The following is a 19,409-nucleotide window of genomic DNA, read 5'->3' on the forward strand; positions in this document are numbered from 1 at the left end:
CCCAGCAGTGGCCTTCTGTCATCACAGCCCTGTCCTGTCCATATGTGTCTCCTCCTACCCATGGGGGCAGCTGCCCCAAGTCTGTCACCACGCCGCAGACTTTTTAAACACCAAAACATCTCTGGAATGCCAGTGTGGCTCCAGAACCACAGCCATCAGTCAAATCCTCTAAATGCTTTTTTTTTTTTTTCAGTGTGCCTGTGTGTGTGTGTGTGTGTGTGTGTGTGTGTGTGTGTGTGTGTGTGTGTGTGTGTGTGTGGAGGAGGGACTGAGGCACTGTGCTACCCATTTTGGCTTGCCACCAGTTCACGGATGCTCACTATTTTTGTCAGCCTCAGAGGCTTTCTTTTTTTTTTTTCTTTTTTTTTTTTCTTTTTGAGGAGATGAGGAAGCAACAAATTACACACAGAGTTTCTCTCCTGATGGGAGAGACAGAGGGCGCAATGCATTGGACGTTTATTCTTTCTTGTTCCATTCTCATCTAACCTTATCGGAATCCAGGGTCAAACATCATCTCCTTCTCCTTGCCAGGGTGGAGGGGACTTTAATTGAGGTTGATCTAGTCTATATGTAATTACATTGGAAAAAGGACAGTCATTTTCTCTGGGAAACGACACCAAGGCACCGATCGCTCTCTCTGATGTGGCGCAATGTGAAACTGAAAATAGCAGTGGTAATTTGCCAGTTTCACAGTCTGTCTGACTGTTTTTTTTTTGGGGTTTTTTTGCTTTTTTTGTTGTCGTTGTTGTTGTTTTTTCTTTCCGTGCTCCACTAGAACAAATGGATTTAGTCATCAGCTCAGTGAAATAGATACTCCGTTAGATATTGGCCCTCTTGGCAGCTATTGCTACAGATCATTTCTGTGAAATGTAGCATGCACCTGTGTATGGTGTCAGTCAGTGTGCCATGTTTGTGCTAAGGCTCATTTGTATCACTATTGGTTAAAGCGTCCTGCCAATCAGAGGTAGGTGAGGACGAAGAGAATATGTCCCATTTGTCTAAGCAAAGACAGAAAGAGGTGGCAGCTTGGATGAGGCTTTCCTTTATGTACCATCTGTTTGTGTTGTCTCTGCAGAAGCAATTTGTATGTAATTATGATGGACAGACAACAGTGTACCTCAAATCCACAGATCTGTTCTGATTATCCTCATCTCCACAACGAAAATGAGATGCCCCATGGTGAAAAAACAGGCAGGCCTCCCTGTCTCCGTATGTGTTTGTGTGTGCGTGTGTGTGTGTGTGTGTGTGAGTGTGTGTGTGTGTGTGTGTGTGTGTGTGTGTGTGTGAGTTAATGTTACCGTCACCACCTGCCATCTTCCCCAGGTATTAACCAGGCATTAATTGATGGAAGATACCTAACATCTGTGTCAGATAGTGAATGTGCTTGGATAGACTAGCTCTGGAGGTATTAAGACTCTTGTTCAAGGTGATGTGAGCAGAATTTTGATGCGTAAATATTTCTGAAACAGACTACTCCTGTAGAATAGGGAAGGACACGGAGCTCAGGTGAAACTTGAGTTTTTTGGGATTAATGAGGCGTTAATTTGTTTCACAATCAGAATAAGTGCAGTTGTTTATATCTGTGCTGTACTAATAACATATTTGTTGAGAGAACTTTTTTTGTAGCTGGATCATTTATGAGCCTTTGTGACCAAAAACTTTGACATTCATTGAAAGCAGTTCTCTAGGGCTTTATGGGTATATTCATGAAAGACTTTTATTTTACCAATTAGAGCCTACCTTCACCAGCACAAAGATTTCCTTTCTTCACCTGCTTCAGTTATTCTCTGGGATCTTAATATCATTACTCCTTTATAAAAATGTGAAAGCATGCGTAAGAATGCATAATAGTATGGTATCGTATAAGAAGGTCCTTGTGAGATTTTTGAGACTGGTTTGAATGAAGATCTTGATGATAGAATCCTGATGATGAAGCGAAAACAATACCTAGAGGATTTGACTACATTTTTTTCACGACAGCAGCTTCCATCATCGTCATGAGGAAAGTGTATCACGTTCCGCAGACTTTGATTCACAGACTGTGTACTTGCCAACGCTGATAATTGAGCTTATTTGTCTTGAAGCCCCTTTGTGATTTAGGCTGGTCTCCCAGGTGAACTCGTCGTTATAAATGTACTCTGTGTCACCTATAAAATGGATTGACTTTACTGCTGCTTTTCAGTGACACCTCATAGGGTTGAGTGTTGTTGAATTCCAGTGGAGTGGAGGTATTTGCAAGGGAGGAGGAAGAAAGGAGAGAAATAGGGAGACAGAGATGGAGAAAGAGAAAGAGGGGGAGAGCGAGAGAGAGAGAGAGATACCCCATAGGTCCTAGAGAACTAAACACTGGGGAGAAAATAATGATTTTTTAAAAAGGCAAAGACTTGAGGTCTAATTATTCTTCAGTCAGGAGACGTCTGGGCACTTGCAGGGGAACAAATAATACACCATACAGGGCATACTGTACTCCCTACAAGACCTGCCCATGTATGAAAGAGGGAAAAGCTTAAGTTAATGTATTATTGCTCCCTGCCGCCTAAAACATCTAGAAAAATACGCACCATGAAAAGAAGAAAAAAAGTGAAGAAATACAGATAGAAGAGAGAGAGAGAGAGAGAGAGAGAGAGAGATGAGAAATATACGGACTATACTTTGACAGAAATCCTTAATTGAAAGCACATTTTGATAGATAAATAAAATAATAATCTGGCAGGTCCTGGAGGTACCAAGACATATGATGAGATTTGCAAAACTCCATCCAAACTTCTCACATGGCTGTACTTGTAGCCCGGCAGCATCTGGCTGTGTGTAGCCTCCTTAGTAATTGTTGCACGAGCAAAATGCCTCACTTGCCATGTATAATGCATATGAATGAGCCCAGTTGGTGAATATTTGGGGAATGACTGCCTAATTGAATCCAATTTAGCGTTCCACATGCCACATGACACATCTCAGTGCATTCTGCAGTGCTATCACTTTTGCTCAATTTTGCAGAAACAGAGATGTTACCCTGAGGTTTAGTGCCAGGATGAAATGCCAGTGAGTCCTGTTTTTAGGTCTAACGTAGGTTTGTTAGCCTGGATGGCCAGAGAACCATCGAATGTGAAATTAAAGTGCTTTCTATAGGAGCCAATCTCATTTTGAACACTATGAAAAATGACATGTAATGTGGTACCATGAAATGAAGCACTCAGATAAAACCAAGTGTTTTACACGCACCCACACATATACACACATATATACACGTGTGTGTGTGTGTGTGTGTATAAATATATCTATATATATCTATATATATATATATATTTTTTTTTTTTTTCTTATTGTAAGTAGACATAGGGCAGCAAAAGCTGGAAATCTAATTGATGAGGAAGTTTCGTTTGCTCTGTCATACACGGAGAATCTTATAATATTTTCATTAAAAAGAACAATATTTAACTAAGGAGCCTGTCCTTAACTTCCAGCTTGCAGTCAGAACACGTTCATTCGGGGAATGTTTTCATAGGGGCCGTCCAGACATGAAACGCAACTTCCCTTTGGAACTTTTAATTATCATTTAAGCCTACATGCAAACGCCTCTGCTTTCCACACAATGGGAAGGTGTTTTCCAGTTTACGGTTCACTATTGAAGTGTGCTCTCCAAAGCAACATGCTCTCCAAAAACCGCTTGCCTATATTTCCCTCGCTATTTCACCATCGCCTTCCCCCCTGTCTTTCCAAAATCACATTGCCACCAACTTTCTCTCTTCGTTATCTGTTATCTGGGACATAGCACTGAGGATGTGCTTTTCGGAGAGATAGCTCACGGAGATGCGGTGAGTACATTAGATTTGCCAGTCTGCTCTGGTGTTTGATATTGTTAAATATTAATGGCCACTGATGATTACAAAGCTAGACAGCGTGTGAGTGCAGGAGACTGTTGACAGCACCATTTTTCTCCGCCTTAACGCAACATAAATTCCCCTGTGTCTTTAACCTTGGGCTTCTGCCCCCTGTTACTGGAGCTGAAGGGGTGAGGAAAAGGGGTTGCGTGGAAGGGTGAGGGAGGGGGTGGGGGGCACCTGAGTGGTTGACATCAGCTCTCTCTCTGACAGCTTGACGGATGAACAAAGAGGACCTTTATCTTATTTTGTCAAGGGCTGGCACTCGCTCAAGGACTCCTCAGCATAAATAAATAAATGGAGGGAAAATGACCAGATCAACCATTCTTCTAAATGAACATATACTTTACCAGATAGTTATTATTCACTTGGTAGTGCATATTTATAGATTGTCAAAGCCTGTGTTCTGGTGCCTAACTGGTAGATAGCAATATGTTAAGATTCTGTTATAGTGCCGAGGGAGCCTGAAAGCTCATATATTTTTGCTCTGTGGTGTCGCTTTGGTGCTGAATAAAGACCCTGGATAAAATCAGGAATTTATTGAGAAGAGATGCAGCTATTTATGAAGGAAATTTACAAAAGTCGCAACCTGAAAGAGCGTCAGATATGTTTAAAAAGACAGCAGTGGCAGAATAAGTCTTGTTTGTTTGGAGATGTGTTTTTCATTTTAACTACAGTAAAACCAACAAGCATGTTTGTTTCCTGTCCCCCATCTGAGCCGTACCTCAAATGAAAATGTCATTTTGACTTGAGCAGTGTTTTTTATTGTCAAGTCTTTTCTCTCCCTCTCTCTCTCTCTCTCTCTCTCTCTCTCTCTCTCTCTCTCTCCCTATCCTCTATTATAAATTAAACTTGATCAATGACCTTTTCCGCTTGCCACGTTTACTACTTGCCATGTTCAGTGAAGAGTGTAAAGGAAATATTTCATGGAAGCCAGCAAAATGGCAACATGACACTTAGGGAATGTATTTGCTCCACACATAGACACCATGGGGCTTTACGTATGACGGAACTGAGACTTTCCTTCGGTTTTATACCAACAGGAGTACCAGTCCTGTAACACTCTCCCCTGTCCGGATTTGAAGAAAACTACTCCCTGGACCCCCTGGACCCCCGTCAACATCTCAGACAATGGGGGCCATTATGAACAGAGGTTCAGGTACACCTGCAAGGCACGTGTGCCCGACCCAAACCTACTGGAGGTGGGGCGTCAGAGGATCGAAATGCGGTACTGCTCCAGTGACGGCTCCACGGGGTGCTCCACCGACGGTGAGCTATCGATCACGTTTAGACCGCCTCCTCTCTGTTTTGTTTCAGTCGCAACTTCTCTCTCTTTTCGCTGGCTCTTTTTCCCCTTACAGTTTGAATGGATTCTCAAAGCCTAGGACTCGCTGTCTGTCAATGTCGAAAAAAACATGACGTGCTCTAGTGCATCTTCCTTTCTTTTATGCTCTGTCTCTGTCTCTCTCTGACTCTCTTTCTCACTGTCTCTATCTCTCTCTCTCTCTCCCTTTCTCTCTCTCTCTTTCTCACTCTGTCACATTCTCAGTTTTTCTCTTTTTTATTCTTTCTCTCTCTCCCCATCTCCCTGTAGTCTCATTAGATCAGTTTTGCAAGTGTCCCAGGTTTACTGTTGAAATAAATGTAGTGTTATTTTATTTAGTGCGAGCTCTCTTGGTCACGTTCAGCCTCCCTCTGCCACAGAGACAAGAGCAATGTGCTAATGAACTCCAGATTGAAAGAGGAAGTACTCAATACCTTTGACAAACAAAAACATCACGTTGGTACTCTGCAATCTTCTAGAACACACACACACATACTTATTTAAACACCCCCCCCCCAAGCCCCACATACACACACACACACACGCTGTGATGTCTCCTGTTTCATTTGGAGTTTTCCTTAGTGATTTAATGATGGTAAACACCTGCATCGTGTAAACAAGCTGCTAATTGGTGTGGGGCTGATGAGTTTGGGAGCAGTGACCTAATATATCAGAGGAAGCAGAGCTGGATCCAAAATCCGTAAAGTGCGTCTATAATTGTGTTTCCGGTTTATGCCGCATTGGTAATTTGTACACGCCACCCACCAAGATTCGATATCTGCAACGTTTCAAGTGAGAGAACGCCGCACCTACGCGTCCGACACCCATTGGTTTCCATCGACTGCAAAACTATGTTTATTCTATGATCTTAGTGTCTGTATGGGGGGTTTCTAAAAGAGAAAGAAATCATTATCGCTTTATATACACGTATCATTCCTTAAAAAAAAACCCACAAAAACAACTGAGAAAGGGGAAACATAGAGCGAGGAGAGTAGCGGTAGCCTGGTCAGTCTGAAGCTGAGCGTAAAAAGATGGATATGTATGTAACTTCTGTCTCCTTATAAAAGTCCTTTTGTGGTTCTCTTGTCTTTTTTTGTCTGCTTGTAAAAGTAACGGTTTGAAAAGAGGGACTGAACGAGACAATGTGTGCTTCATTAAAAGTTGTAAGGGAATTTCATGGTCTGATTACTTACCGCGTTAATTGAATATGTTCAAAGAAAATAAGACAGCGGTTATGAAAAATGAATTTGACACAGTTGTAAAACGGACTTTCTGTGGTGGCTCAACACAACACTAATGAGTTTATTAAATAATTTATGCTTTACTGTAACTGTTTGCTTTCCAACTGAAATACGTTCGGGTGATAGATCCATGTGCTTTCTGTACTCTCTGTAATTGATTTTAATTGATTTCTCTCCTTTAATTGATCCCTATTCGTCATGAGGTGTCTTTGGAATTGATTGTAGTCTCGTAAAGAGTCAGCACAGTGGAGTTCATTTCTAAGCGGTGGGTAGAGGACCAGTACTATTCATTCTCAGTTTGAACTCTCGCTATACCTGACATTTCATTCACTGACAACCAATGGTGTGTTATGAAGCCTCTCTGCACCCTTACCTATTGCTTTGATAGATGCATATCCTATGGGGAACTTTTGGCTATACTTAACTTTTACCAGGCCAAGGGGGTATCAGCTAATAATTACCTCCATGCTGAAAGTGGGTATTGATGTGAGTGGGGAGTGAAGATGAGCACCCAGAAGGAATGATCTGCCACTTGATAAAGATTTAAGATTTCTTCCAGACATTTCTCTATCGATTTGGATCCATCGAATGCAGCGATTTTAGGAGAGGTGATAAAGCATTACTGTCTGTGTGTTGAAATACAGACTCTAACTAGGCTCAAAATGGAGGTAGTGATCCATGTGCTAAACCATAGAGAGAGAGAGAGAGAGAGTGTCTGTGGCATGGCCAGTGATAAGAGAACAGCAAAGATGTATTCCTAAAAGAGGAAAGACTGTTGAATATTTAATACACAAATAAGAAAATTCAGTTCAGTCGCATTCACCAGTGTGTTTATTTGTCATATATTCTACATTTCTAACGTGTGACATATATGAATTTATGCTGTAATCCTGTCATCTAACAGCATAACTATAACATTACATGGAGACAGTTGAGATTAGCTGGTAGCTCTCAGGTCCTCAAGAAGTTCTCTGCAAAACTTTCTGACGGTGGTTAAAAAAAAAAAAAAACACTCAACTTTTTTTTTTTTTTTTTCATTTCAGAGGTCATGACAGTGCCACAGTTTTATCAAGTCCTTGAAGTCTGTGCCCGTTCTTTGGCCATTGTCAATATTTTGAAAGTGAAAGGATCAGGGATATCAGTACTGACATTTTGAGATTGAAAGTTTATTTGAAGTCTTATCTTTTATTGCTGCCAGATTTTAAATCAGCTTTGTGCTGATAAGAGGTGCGGTTTTATCTTGTCTTGAGGAAAATAATAGAAAATATCTGATATTAGACCTGCTTGGCTTTTTCTTCTAACAGACTTATACCTGCTTGACCCATCCAGCAGGGGATAATTTGAGTAATTGCAAAAGAGAGATTAGCAGGACTGAATATGTAATACACAGTAATGATAATAACTACTTTTATTGGGTTGCCGCGCATTAATTACAATTTTATAATCTTGATGATGGTCATTAGTTAATTCCTGGCAACTGCGAATGGGAGTCTTTTCTGTTTGCGTGAATATGAATATTAATTATTTTATGACATTGTCTTATTTCTAATCACGTTCATTGTTATTTTTTCCTCAGTAAAGCTTGTTTAACTAGCACTTCCCAAGGTTCAGCTGTCAGAACAATAGAAATCAATATGGGTGCCATTAGGGTGTATTTGTTCTGGGGAAGCTGCCAATGTCAGGAGTGAATATGCTGGCTACTGTTCAGACCACTCATCTCCAGACTTTGAACATCCCCTGTAACATTTCTAAGCTACTGTAAGCCAGAGGAAATCAGTGATTATGGCACGAGCGTGTAATCTGGCTCCTCTCTGGCTGGTAGTAATGCCTTCGCTTGTCTCCTCTGGGGCAAGTGGTTGACCATTTGGGCGTGCTCTGGTTCATTCTGTTCAATGCCTGAACAGTGCTTCTAGAAGATTCAGCTTTTTTTTTTCTCTCTCTCTTTCACTCTCCATTTCCCAGATTTTCTACATCAGACTGCACCAGATTTCTCCTAACTGTTAATTGTCACTCTTTCACAGAGTCACCCGTCCGTAAGCTTAGCCCTCTGATGGCATTCATACAGTGCAGACTGCAGTATCTCAGACGGTAACTCGTACTTAATCCATGATGGATATACAGTCAGTGGAATGCCTGGTTATGTTTATGTTCATTAAATGTTGCCTTGTGGAAGATCTACTCCTGCTAAAACTGAATGAGTAACAGAGTGGCACCCACCTTGTTTCTCTATTACCTCTGATGACCTGGGATGTAAATACAACGCGTCATGGTAATTATCTCCCTTTGCCTAGTGTTAACAGAACGTTGTGCAACCCATCCCTAAGCCATCAGGGAGCCCATTTTAATTGCCCTCTCCCTAACTTTTAATAAGCATTCTTTTCCACTCCTAGGCAACTGTTTGACAATTCATGACAGCTCAGGGAATTGTGTGAAAGCCACGCTCTGTAATCCACAAGAGCTATTAATTTTCTGGATTATAGAAGACATAATACAGCCCTCCTCCCCGGAGAGACAGCCTTGATCTGATTGTCCAAGTGAAGGAGGCGGTGTCATAGAAACTAGGACGGCATGGTTAAAAATGCCTCGCGTTGCCTGCTCCTGTCTGCTTTTTGCGCATTTTGCGGTCATTTTGTCTGATCTCTGTTCACGTTCAACAAGTAGTCGGCATCACAAAGCAAAGCCGTAACTTTTCTAAGACAGGTCCTCGGTCGTTAAAAGAGTCGGTGTGACCAATCGCCGCTTTGGAAGGGTTTTGCGGCACGGTTTGTTTACCTGGAACCCTGAAGCCACAATGACATCCAGCTCCATTAGGAATCAGGGAGCTGCACACCGCTTTTAGGTGTGAGTGGATTATGAAACAGTCTGTTTCATGGTGCTCCTGCGATAAAGAGTACAGGTCACTGCTGTGAGACTGGTCAGCAGCTGCCTGCTCAGAATCAATAAAGAGCTTCTGTCTCGACCAAGCTGTCAGCTCGCCGGCTCCTCTCACCCAAAGTTAGATCTCCCCCAAGGTCAGCTGTACCTACAGATAGGTCAAGCCACACAGAAGTAAACATTCTGCCTGCTTCAAAATCCTGAGTCAGAATCGCAGAATATAAAGGTAGCTATTTCCACATGGAACTATTTTACTCAGAAACCGATGGCCGAGGCTGGGGTTTTGCCGCTTAGCAGGAAATGTCTCTCGCTCCTTCTAAACCGACTTCTTAACTGTGTAGATAAGATTTCTTAAGTTAAACAGCTACTTTAATTGATTGCTTACAGTTCTAATTACTTTTGCTAACAATAAACATACACATTGTGATTCACTGTTGAGAAATGGATGATATCGTTTCGTATTCAGCTTTAAAGCCTCATGCTATGTTTATGAGCAGAATTCCCCTGTAGCTTCATTCCAAATCAATCATAAAAACAGTGACAGCTATGCCATCGTGTCACATGTCATGTCAGCAGCTGTACATGTGACAGAAATGTAAATGACCTTATGTTTGCCTGATACACGTGTGTATGTGTCATTCTCTTAGGAGACCTGTTGCGATCTGGGCGGATTACAGGTTTGACAGTGAATGGTGGCTGGTCCGCCTGGAGCTCCTGGACACAGTGCAGCAGGGACTGCAGCCAAGGCATCCGCAGCCGCAAGCGCACGTGCACCAATCCCAAGCCTAAATACGGAGGCATCAGCTGCCTGGGACCAGCGCAGGAGTACCAGGAGTGTAACGTCACCCCATGTCCAGGTCAGTGTACACATCTATGGACCAAGCATGTATACACACACACACAATATACTGTAATATAATACCTTTAAATATGCTGCTTCGAAGTGATGATATGAGCGATCAGTATGCCCTAGGTTTAGGTGTTATAAATGGTTTTTGGACAAGAGGAAAGCATACAAACTGTTTCACTAAAAACTGTGTAAAATTACGTACAATTGGTGCAACAAGAATGTGCAAAGACTCCAATTTGCTGCTGGAATTGGGGAGAAATCCCAGTGGCATCATTGTGTGTAATTACATTTGAGGATAATTATACTCTGAGCAATGGGGAAGCTGGATTGTGTCATCCAGTGCTCAGACAATGTGCTTATTCCCTCTTAATACAGGAGGAGGGGAGAGGCTTTCTAATTAAATGAGTACTCATCCTTATATGGAGTGAAAATGTGCTGTCTAAATGGAAATCCATTTCATAGGTATTAAATGACACCTGGCAGACAGCACAGCACAGAAAGACAGAGGAATTTGTTTCAAATCATTATTAATCAAACCTCTGATATAAGATACAGCATTTCACTCAAACTGCTATCAGCCTGACCTCAGAGCAGCATCCATCCATCCATCATCAAGTCTGCTGACACACTGGAATAGTCGTCACCCAGAAGTAACGCCCCTATTCTATCGCTGCTGATTTCTTAAGTTGAGTGATTGTTGCCATAATCCAGCAACACTAATCACAGAGCCTTTTAAGAAGCTAGTACATAGTAAACCACACAGGGTTTGGGCTTCACACACACGTTCATTTCCCATTCAGTACAGCCTGTTGCTTTTCAGTAATTCTGTGGAGCTGTGTCTTCAATGTTTACATCATCCAGTTTGCCAGTTTTTTTTTGTTTTTTTTTAGGAGAGGAACTTATCCTGCTGGATATTCTCTTGAGCTCTGCTTTTTGAAAGATATTAACAGTAACCTGACACCACATCCTGGATGTTTGCATATTTGCCACTGAAAGACTTTTAACTCGTCAAGTTTTTATAAATGCAAACTATAAACTTAAAGAGTAGTCAGCTTCAAGAATTTATTCCATCGGGTCCATCTGGTTGGACCATATCCAGTTTACATTAGAAGGTCCTGTAGTCTACGCATTTACAAAATGGGTAGAAACTATGTGGTGTGAAGAGTCTTACTCCTTCGTGGCCAGAGATATTCAGTTTTTCACTGAAATGCCAATGTGTGTGTGTGTGTCTGTGTGTGTGTGTGTCAAAAACTGTGTGCCACATTGATAGGATTTTTCAAGTATAGTTGTATCAAAGAGTTTCTCAGAGTTTCTCACTATTCAAATCTGGACTTTTTGCAACGGGAGATCCATGCGCATTATATCAGAACTGAAATGCATTTTTGGCAAAAAAAAAGAAACAAAAAAAAAAACCAAGGAGAAATCTCTGGCTGGCTCTGGACTGGCATTGAAACAAATGAATCTTTTCTTGTTGCTGGCGCTCCCGGCGAAGATGAGATCATCAGTCATACAGTGGCAGAAATTGACTGATCTGTCACTTTCCAATAGAGAAATTACAACCAGATGACAAAAACCACTGTGGAGTTCAATTACGCCTTCTCCACTGCCCGTACCTCTTTAAAACCAATTTTGAAACGCTCCTTCGCAACGGGGTTTTTTTTTTTTTTTTTTTTCCCTCAACAATAAAATGAGAGACACTTAGAAGCCTGAGTAATCTGTGGTTTTCATCTGTATCTCACCACAGAAAAAGAAATAGCAGCACTAGTAAAGCATCGGTCCTCAGCTTGTATTTTTACCCATCTGTCAGATCGTTACTTAGGAGTGAGCTATGAGGTACACGGGGGAGGGGAAAAAAAATCACGTGTTTACATTGGTTTAATTAGAGGAGAGGCTGTTGTAATGTTTTGTGAAAGTCGTTAGTTCTGTTTCCCAGGCTGTTGTGCGTGAATTCTCTGAGCTTTGTGTTCATTTTAAGGGGTGGGAGGAAACACAGAGTTGATGGTTCATTTACTTTCATTAATTAGAATGAGAGTCGAGGTCACTGGGCATGGCAGAAATACGCCTAAAGATTGCTAATATTTCGTAGACATGGGAGAAGTACGCCTAAAGATTGCCAATATTTAAAAGTCTTCTCCTGTCCTTTCCTGTCCTTTCTTTTCCTCTATACACATATGCTGCTTTCAGCGATTGACCTGGGTTTTACACACTGGGATTCTTATCCCCATAAGATGTACTCAACATATCAAAAACACTGGTCTGCTTGTACAGGTTTTCTTATTTAAGTGATAAACTGGCTGTATTGACCTTTTCTCTCTCTCTCTCTCTCTCTTTCTCTCTCTCTCTCTCTCCCTCTCTCTCTCTCTCTCTCTCGCTCTCTCTGTCTGTCTCTCTCTCTTTCTCTGTTTCTCTTTCTAGTGGATGGAAGCTGGTCTTGCTGGTCACCTTGGTCCAAATGTTCAGTGACATGTGGTGGAGGCCACTACATGCGCACCCGCACCTGCAGCAATCCTCCACCTGCCTACGGAGGAGACATCTGTCTTGGCCTGCATACCGAAGAGGCTCTGTGTAACACCCAACCCTGTCCAGGTACACACATACATAAACACACATACACACATACATAAACACATACATAAACACGTACAGCCACACACACACGTATGGATCACATATACCTACCATTCACACGAGCACACTCACACACACATACATAAACACATACATACACACATACATAAACACGCACAGCCACACACACGTATGGATCACATATACCTACCATTCACACTCACACACACACACACACACACAAACACACACACACATAAATAAACACATACAGCCACACACACGTATGGATCACATATACCTACCATTCACACGAGCACTTTCACACACACACACACACACACACACACACACACACACACACACACACATGCGCGCATGCACAGTCACATATGTACAGGTGGATAGTAAATTACATGTCTTGATCCTAACATGTTCTGTTTACGTACTGTGTATTTATCACTTCTGCATATGTCTAATACGGAGAGATAACAGTAGCTAAATCTGTGAAATCCAAATGTCACGCTTTAGCGAAAGGTTATTGGTGGAGCAGAGGGCGAAATTTTTTAGATAATGCTGTGGATGAAAGGAGGGAGATGAAACAGATAGAAGAGGTGATTGAAGAATCAAACCCCAGCACATTAAAACACACCAAGGTGACTAGGACAGAGGATTTCCTGTATTCAAATGTCAAGCCGACCATTACCGCGGATCAGGTCAAGACTCCGCGGTGACCTTTCAATAAGTGTGTTTAGCCCATCTCCCCCCTCCGCAGAATTCATTAGACTTCCATGTGCTTTTCTATATGTCAGAGACTAGCAATAAAGACTGCTAATCAGGTGTGCTGTGTGTTGCTATCCAAAGAGCTGACCAGAATACTGACTTGTTTCTCATCTGTACAGAGCCACCTAAGCATCTGAGAAAGACCATCAGCTCGATAGATCGATAGTTATTACTTCGGTGTAGTCCGGATTTAGAAATTCACCACACAATAATGTATGACATTTAACAGAACAGTTTTGTAAGTTACAGTGTTAATATGCTATTTAATGCTGCACAATTACATAATTAATATTTACTAATCACTCAGACACTCGTAGGCTCTAAATGGGACCATTGTATTACATCTGAGCTACTTATAACAGAGAGAATTGTATTTAATTTGACAGAGAGCTGGTCAGATTGGTCTGAGTGGTCCCACTGTGACTCCTCGGGGACTCAGGTGCGTCTGCGTCACTGTGATGTCCTCTTCCCTACTGGAAACCAGTGCTCAGGCAACAGCAGCGAAACGCGCATGTGCCTTCCAGACTCCAACTTCATCCCAGGTGGGTAAGCCCAAGCACGGCCACTATCGACCTTCTGACAAACAAGGATCTCCCTTTATTGACAAGCAGTAACGCGAGATACACCAAACCATCGACTGCAGCTTTCCAGAGATGATTATCCCCTCAACCTTTCTAAGTCAAATTGGTACGGTCAAACTAACGCATTACGGTCGAGTGTTCATGTACCGTTTGTATCTATAAACACACGGAGACTCGAGCTACTTGTGAATGACTCTTTTGAAACTCTTAGAGTCTTATCATTTTGTAAAGGAACTCAAGGTTGTAGGTCATCCTTTGTAAGCCTTTTATCTGCTATACCACTAAAATTATGAGGTAGGATGTGGCATACATCTGCAGATCATTTTTGTGCAGCAGTGCTTTCAGTGTACCCTTTTTTTGTGCTGAATAAGTTCAGGATGAATGTGATTTATCCTTGTTCGTAACTGTTGGAACATTAAGGCATTAAGGTTAAGCGACTTGTAACCCTTTGATACTCACATTGAATTGTATAATGTAATAGCTCTGTTGAAAAAATACACTACTTATTAAGAAAATCAAAGTGTGTTTGGTCAAGAGTTGAAAATGCCTCAAAAGCAAAAGTCTGGTGTTCTTGATAGTTGAAATAGCCCAATTTATATGACTGTAAAGTCTGAACATAACTTCTTGAAATATACAGCTTGCCTTTACCACTCTTAGATCTTTTCCTGTGTGGCGTTACATTAGGGTTCACCAGTAAAGTCCATTTCTTTTAATGACTCGTGATACTTATCATAAAGCACCACAGGTATTACGTTCATCACCAGCAATTTCAATTTTATGACACAGAGTTTCACATTGAATTTGTAGCTAATTTTGAGTACTTTTAAGGATCTCGTTTATCAGTTTAACAACTGGTTTTTTCTTTCCTTTTTCTACCTGACAGAATTATCCATCGCTCGCTCCAGTCAAGAAGACAGGAGGTGTGGAGGTAATGTGTTATGCAGTGTCCTACATGTGTTTACATTGAGTCAAGCATATAAAACCATTGTCGCCTATCACCTTGAATTCATTTGGTTTCCCTCTGTCTTTGTGAATGATAAGAGTACAGACATATTGTACCATGAGCAAGCCTTTTTGATATTTATGATTCGTATAATTTGAGACTGTTCTGTTCTCCATTCGCAGACTTCAACGTGTTCCACATGATTGCCGTGGGTCTTAGCAGCTGCATTCTGGGATGTCTAGTCACGTTACTGGTTTATACCTATTGCCAGAGATACCAGCAGCAGTCCCATGATGCTACAGTAATCCACCCCATATCTGCTGCTCCACTCAATACCAGCATCACCAATCATATTAACAAACTGGACAAGTATGACTCCGTGGAAGCCATTAAGGTGAGTAAGCCCCTCATCCTCATTGCATGGAGGTAGGGCATCTTTAGTGCAGCCATAAGAGTTTAGTGTCTGTGTGTCCATGTGTGTGTGTGTGTGTGTGTGAGTGTGTAGGTGTGGGTGGGCGGGTGTGTGTTCTTGTCCTGTACTTGTGTCTTGCACTGTCAGAATGCTTTCATATTCCAACACTGCTTTCTCATAAGTGCTTCACTCTCCTTCACAGTGTGTGTATTCAGTGCTTGTAGTTGACCATCTGATTAGAAATGTAAGGCACGTGTGTCTCTAGCTTAAACAGGGAGTGTTTTATCAGCCCAGGAGGAAATCATTTTGCCTTGAAGGGAACCCTTTTATTTTCAGTGAGTTTTTCCTATAATCATCAAATACCACATGTTATGCTACAGTGCAGTGTTTGGACAGCTGAATGTATTTTCCTAAAAAAAAAAAAAAAATACTATGTTAGAATTTGCAGTGCTGTAAGAAACCATTTCAAACAATGGAACTAAATGGAACCGTTTTTCACAGAGATGGCAGTCAGGCTTTTTTTTTTTTAAAAAAAAGCAAGATAAGATTACGTTTTAGAGATTGGTGCTGGGAAATTTGTACGAAAAATGAGCAGACTACATGTAATTTTATGCATTATTAATAATTATGAAGGCTACAAAAGAGCAGAAGAATCAATCACTTTACAGTAACCAAAAAGGACCAGTGCTGCGTCAAGCATGCGTGATCTTTCTTTTACGATTTCCCTATGAACTACACAGCTTAACAATGCCGTTCAGACCAAGAGGAGCATATTAGTGGAATGCACTAGCACTGTGGTGTCTATCAGCCATATCTCGCTCATACCTTACATCTCTGAGGGATGTGCCATCGCTTTAGGCCCTCTGAGCAGACACGTCTACTGAGCGCGCCTCTCCCCATTCCTTTTTGCAGCCCGATGTTTCCGTACTGTTGCCTTTGGATGACCACAGCATGTGTCAGCCTTTGTCCTCTAACACTGGTGTGGCACGCGGACTGGAGATTTTCTACTAACTCTGATCAACATTCCACCTTCTGACTTTTCAACCTCTGCCTCTTGTGAATTCCGTCACTTTCCGTGACCCTCTTGTTTGCGGCAGGTGTGGATCCATGCCTTTCGACGCGCAGAGCGCGCCATCACTCCATACCATTCCGCAGGGCTACTTACAGGCTTGTGAGAAGGCAGTGTAACTTTTGCTTGCTTTAGGCTTAATGTTTGAAATGGCCGCATCTCCCATTTTTTTGTTTTTGTTTTGTTTTGGGCATGTCGCATTCTTGTTCTTTTCTCGCTTCTCTCCTTTTGGTCATCTGGCTTCCATATCAGCTATTCTGGTTTCTCAGCTATTCTGCTGCTTGCTGGGTAATGCTGTCTTACTGTGTCACTGCCGACAGTTGATTTTGTTCCTTTTTTTTTTGTTGTCGTTATGTCTCTTTTGTTCTGTTCTTTAAGTTGCATCAGTCGCAATTCAGTCGAATTGTTCTCTCCAATTACGGACATGATGTTTCAGCAGATAATAACAAAAAGCTGTTTTTACTGTAGACGAGCGGTTAATTACACAGGCTCAAGTGATGTTCTCTCCTAAAACACACGAGTGTGATACTCATTTAAGTCAAATCAAATATATTGTCTTTGGTAATTGCCTTACCCCTGTGACAGAGCAGAAATATGAACCCTGCATGAGAAGAAACGCAGTTCCTACTGTATGATAAAAACTGCTGACAGGCTTAATGGAATCCAAGACAACTAAGCATACTGCATCTGTAGCTGCAGATGAGAGGAGGAACTCCCCAGACTTAGTTCCTGTGATTATCTGAAATCATAAAATCACTCATGTTTACCGTTTTGTTTTGTTTTTTTCTCTGTTTTGCAACCACATGTCCTTAAGGATAGCCTGTGTGAAATCTGTAAAAGCTTTAGATGATAGTGTGGTAAAGATGGATTTATCAGGACATATGGTAGCCATCAAAATATATCACGTTGTGCTGATGATTCACCTACTAGGCAACGGTGGGGTATGTCAGCTATATTTAATATAGGAACAATTACACAACCATAATCAATGCTTTTAGCATTAATCAATCCTACAGCCACCTTCAGAAAACGATCTTTTCTATGTGAAGAAGGAAAACAAACAGATACTCAGTCCTCAAAGATGTTTTACCCAGAGGGTAGAATTTAGGATTAAAACCAGCAGTGAATTGATTTCATCTCTACGACTTGAAGGAATAAAATGTTTATAGGGTATAAGATCAGCATGAAATTATGCCCTGGCTCAGAAAAAAAGAGACTTAGGATAATGTCTACACAACATTTTTCTATTTTATCACTTAAACAGGTCAAATCAACCTCATTTCAAAGCTGCTTGGTTTTTGCCATCATATACAGCATCTGTTGTTTTGAAATGTCATTTTTTTTTGGTGATCTCTTAGGTTTAAGCTCTCCTTATTTGTCATGAATTTTGCTTTCTTTGTCAAGTCATGACAGAAAATGCCAATCTGTGCTTGACTTAATGAACCAATGAATGTAATTTTCATTTCATTTGCATGAAATTTTGACGTTTATTTATCATTAAATATATAATTGTCACTGAATTTGATATCTGCTTTGGTTTTCAGGCTTTCAATAAGAATAACTTGATCCTGGAGGAAAGAAATAAGTACTTCAACCCTCAACTAACTGGGAAAACATACACCAATGCATACTTCACAGACGTCAACACCTACGATGACTATTAAACATGGATCTGTGTGTTCTCTATGCGCCTTTGACTGGATGGACACCACTGCAACTAGTAAATACTGTGTGTCTTTTTGCTTTGTGGCTTGCAATGAGAGTTGAAAAACATTTTATTGCGGGACCATTTCAGTTGCCCATAAACCTAAACAGCGCCAACCATCAACGCTAACAAATGGACATTCTACGATTCCAAGTGTCTGGAAGTTGCTGGGAAAATTCCAGCTTTTGAAAACTCACTTCTTTACTTTTGCACGTTTGGAGTGCCCAAAAATAAGATTTCCTGTGGTGTGGAATATTGAAAAATTTTGGAGGGGTGAAAGACTTCCTCTTTTGATTCCTGTGAACTCTCTTGTGAAAGACCTGCCTTTTGGGGGAGATAGCCACCTGGACACTTTGCATGATTTCATCCGCTGTGTTTTCTTCATTGTCGCTTCATTTATTTGCATGGTCGATTGCATTCCACTGGCCTGGGCAATGCCTTTCCAGACTGCTCTGTCTGCTCTGCTGAGTCAGCAGCCCCTGTGCCTCCCTGGGTACCCATTTTGGTGCCCAGTGCATTTGCCCCGTTTGCCCACCCAAAAAAAAAAAAAAGGGGGTTGGCCACATCAGACAAAGTCAGACAATCAAGATGTAGATACTTAGTTGTCCAGCAAAACTGTTCATGTTTCTTTTTTAGGAGCGCGGCGGTCGTTAGTCAAGATATTAGTAGTGGTTCGAACATAAATGTTTTGTTGTACAGTAAGCTCATTATGAGGTGTATGTCTGTGTAGCTTTTATAGATAAAACTATTCTAATGCAGTGTTAGTTTGCCCCAGTGTAACCCAAACACATCCATTTGAGACCTTAAGGAAGTATTTGGCTGTATGTACAGTCCTGAGAAATGAGACTATAAAATGGTTAACCCTCGTCACAACACGATTTTTATGAACACATGGGATTTTTTTTTTTTCTTTTTTGTAATTTGAATAATTTGAATGTTATTAGTATGTCTCTATGTTTCTCTGTTAATTAGTATTTCAAAATACCAGGACATGTATTAATGATGAAAACATGTAGATTGTTCTTTATAAAACATTGCCTCCTGTAACAGAGTGTGATTTTCTTTTTTTTGTTTGTTTCTTTCTTTCTTTTTTTTTCTTTCTTCTGGAACTCCCGTTTCTTCACAGCAGCCATCCACGATGGAGAGGGAAGCATTAAATGCTTGGATAGTCATTTTCGATT

General features: G+C 41.2%; 1 protein-coding gene across 1 annotated transcript in view; it reads left to right on the forward strand.

Annotated features, from left to right (window-relative positions):
- The window catches only part of sema5a (sema domain, seven thrombospondin repeats (type 1 and type 1-like), transmembrane domain (TM) and short cytoplasmic domain, (semaphorin) 5A), a 58,298-nt gene extending 40,040 nt beyond the window's left edge, over window positions 1-18,258 (forward strand). The window contains exons 15-21 of the mRNA XM_030767557.1: window positions 4,922-5,147; window positions 9,965-10,174; window positions 12,583-12,753; window positions 13,905-14,060; window positions 14,983-15,027; window positions 15,225-15,436; window positions 18,068-18,258. Coding sequence (XP_030623417.1) covers window positions 4,922-5,147; window positions 9,965-10,174; window positions 12,583-12,753; window positions 13,905-14,060; window positions 14,983-15,027; window positions 15,225-15,436; window positions 18,068-18,187 — 1,140 coding nt within the window. The 3' untranslated portion in view covers window positions 18,188-18,258. The remainder of the gene's footprint in view (window positions 1-4,921; window positions 5,148-9,964; window positions 10,175-12,582; window positions 12,754-13,904; window positions 14,061-14,982; window positions 15,028-15,224; window positions 15,437-18,067) is intronic.
- The last annotated feature ends 1,151 nt before the right edge of the window (window positions 18,259-19,409 follow it).

Source organism: Chanos chanos, chromosome 3, assembly GCF_902362185.1.
Source record: "Chanos chanos chromosome 3, fChaCha1.1, whole genome shotgun sequence".
NCBI classification, from domain to species: domain Eukaryota; kingdom Metazoa; phylum Chordata; class Actinopteri; order Gonorynchiformes; family Chanidae; genus Chanos; species Chanos chanos.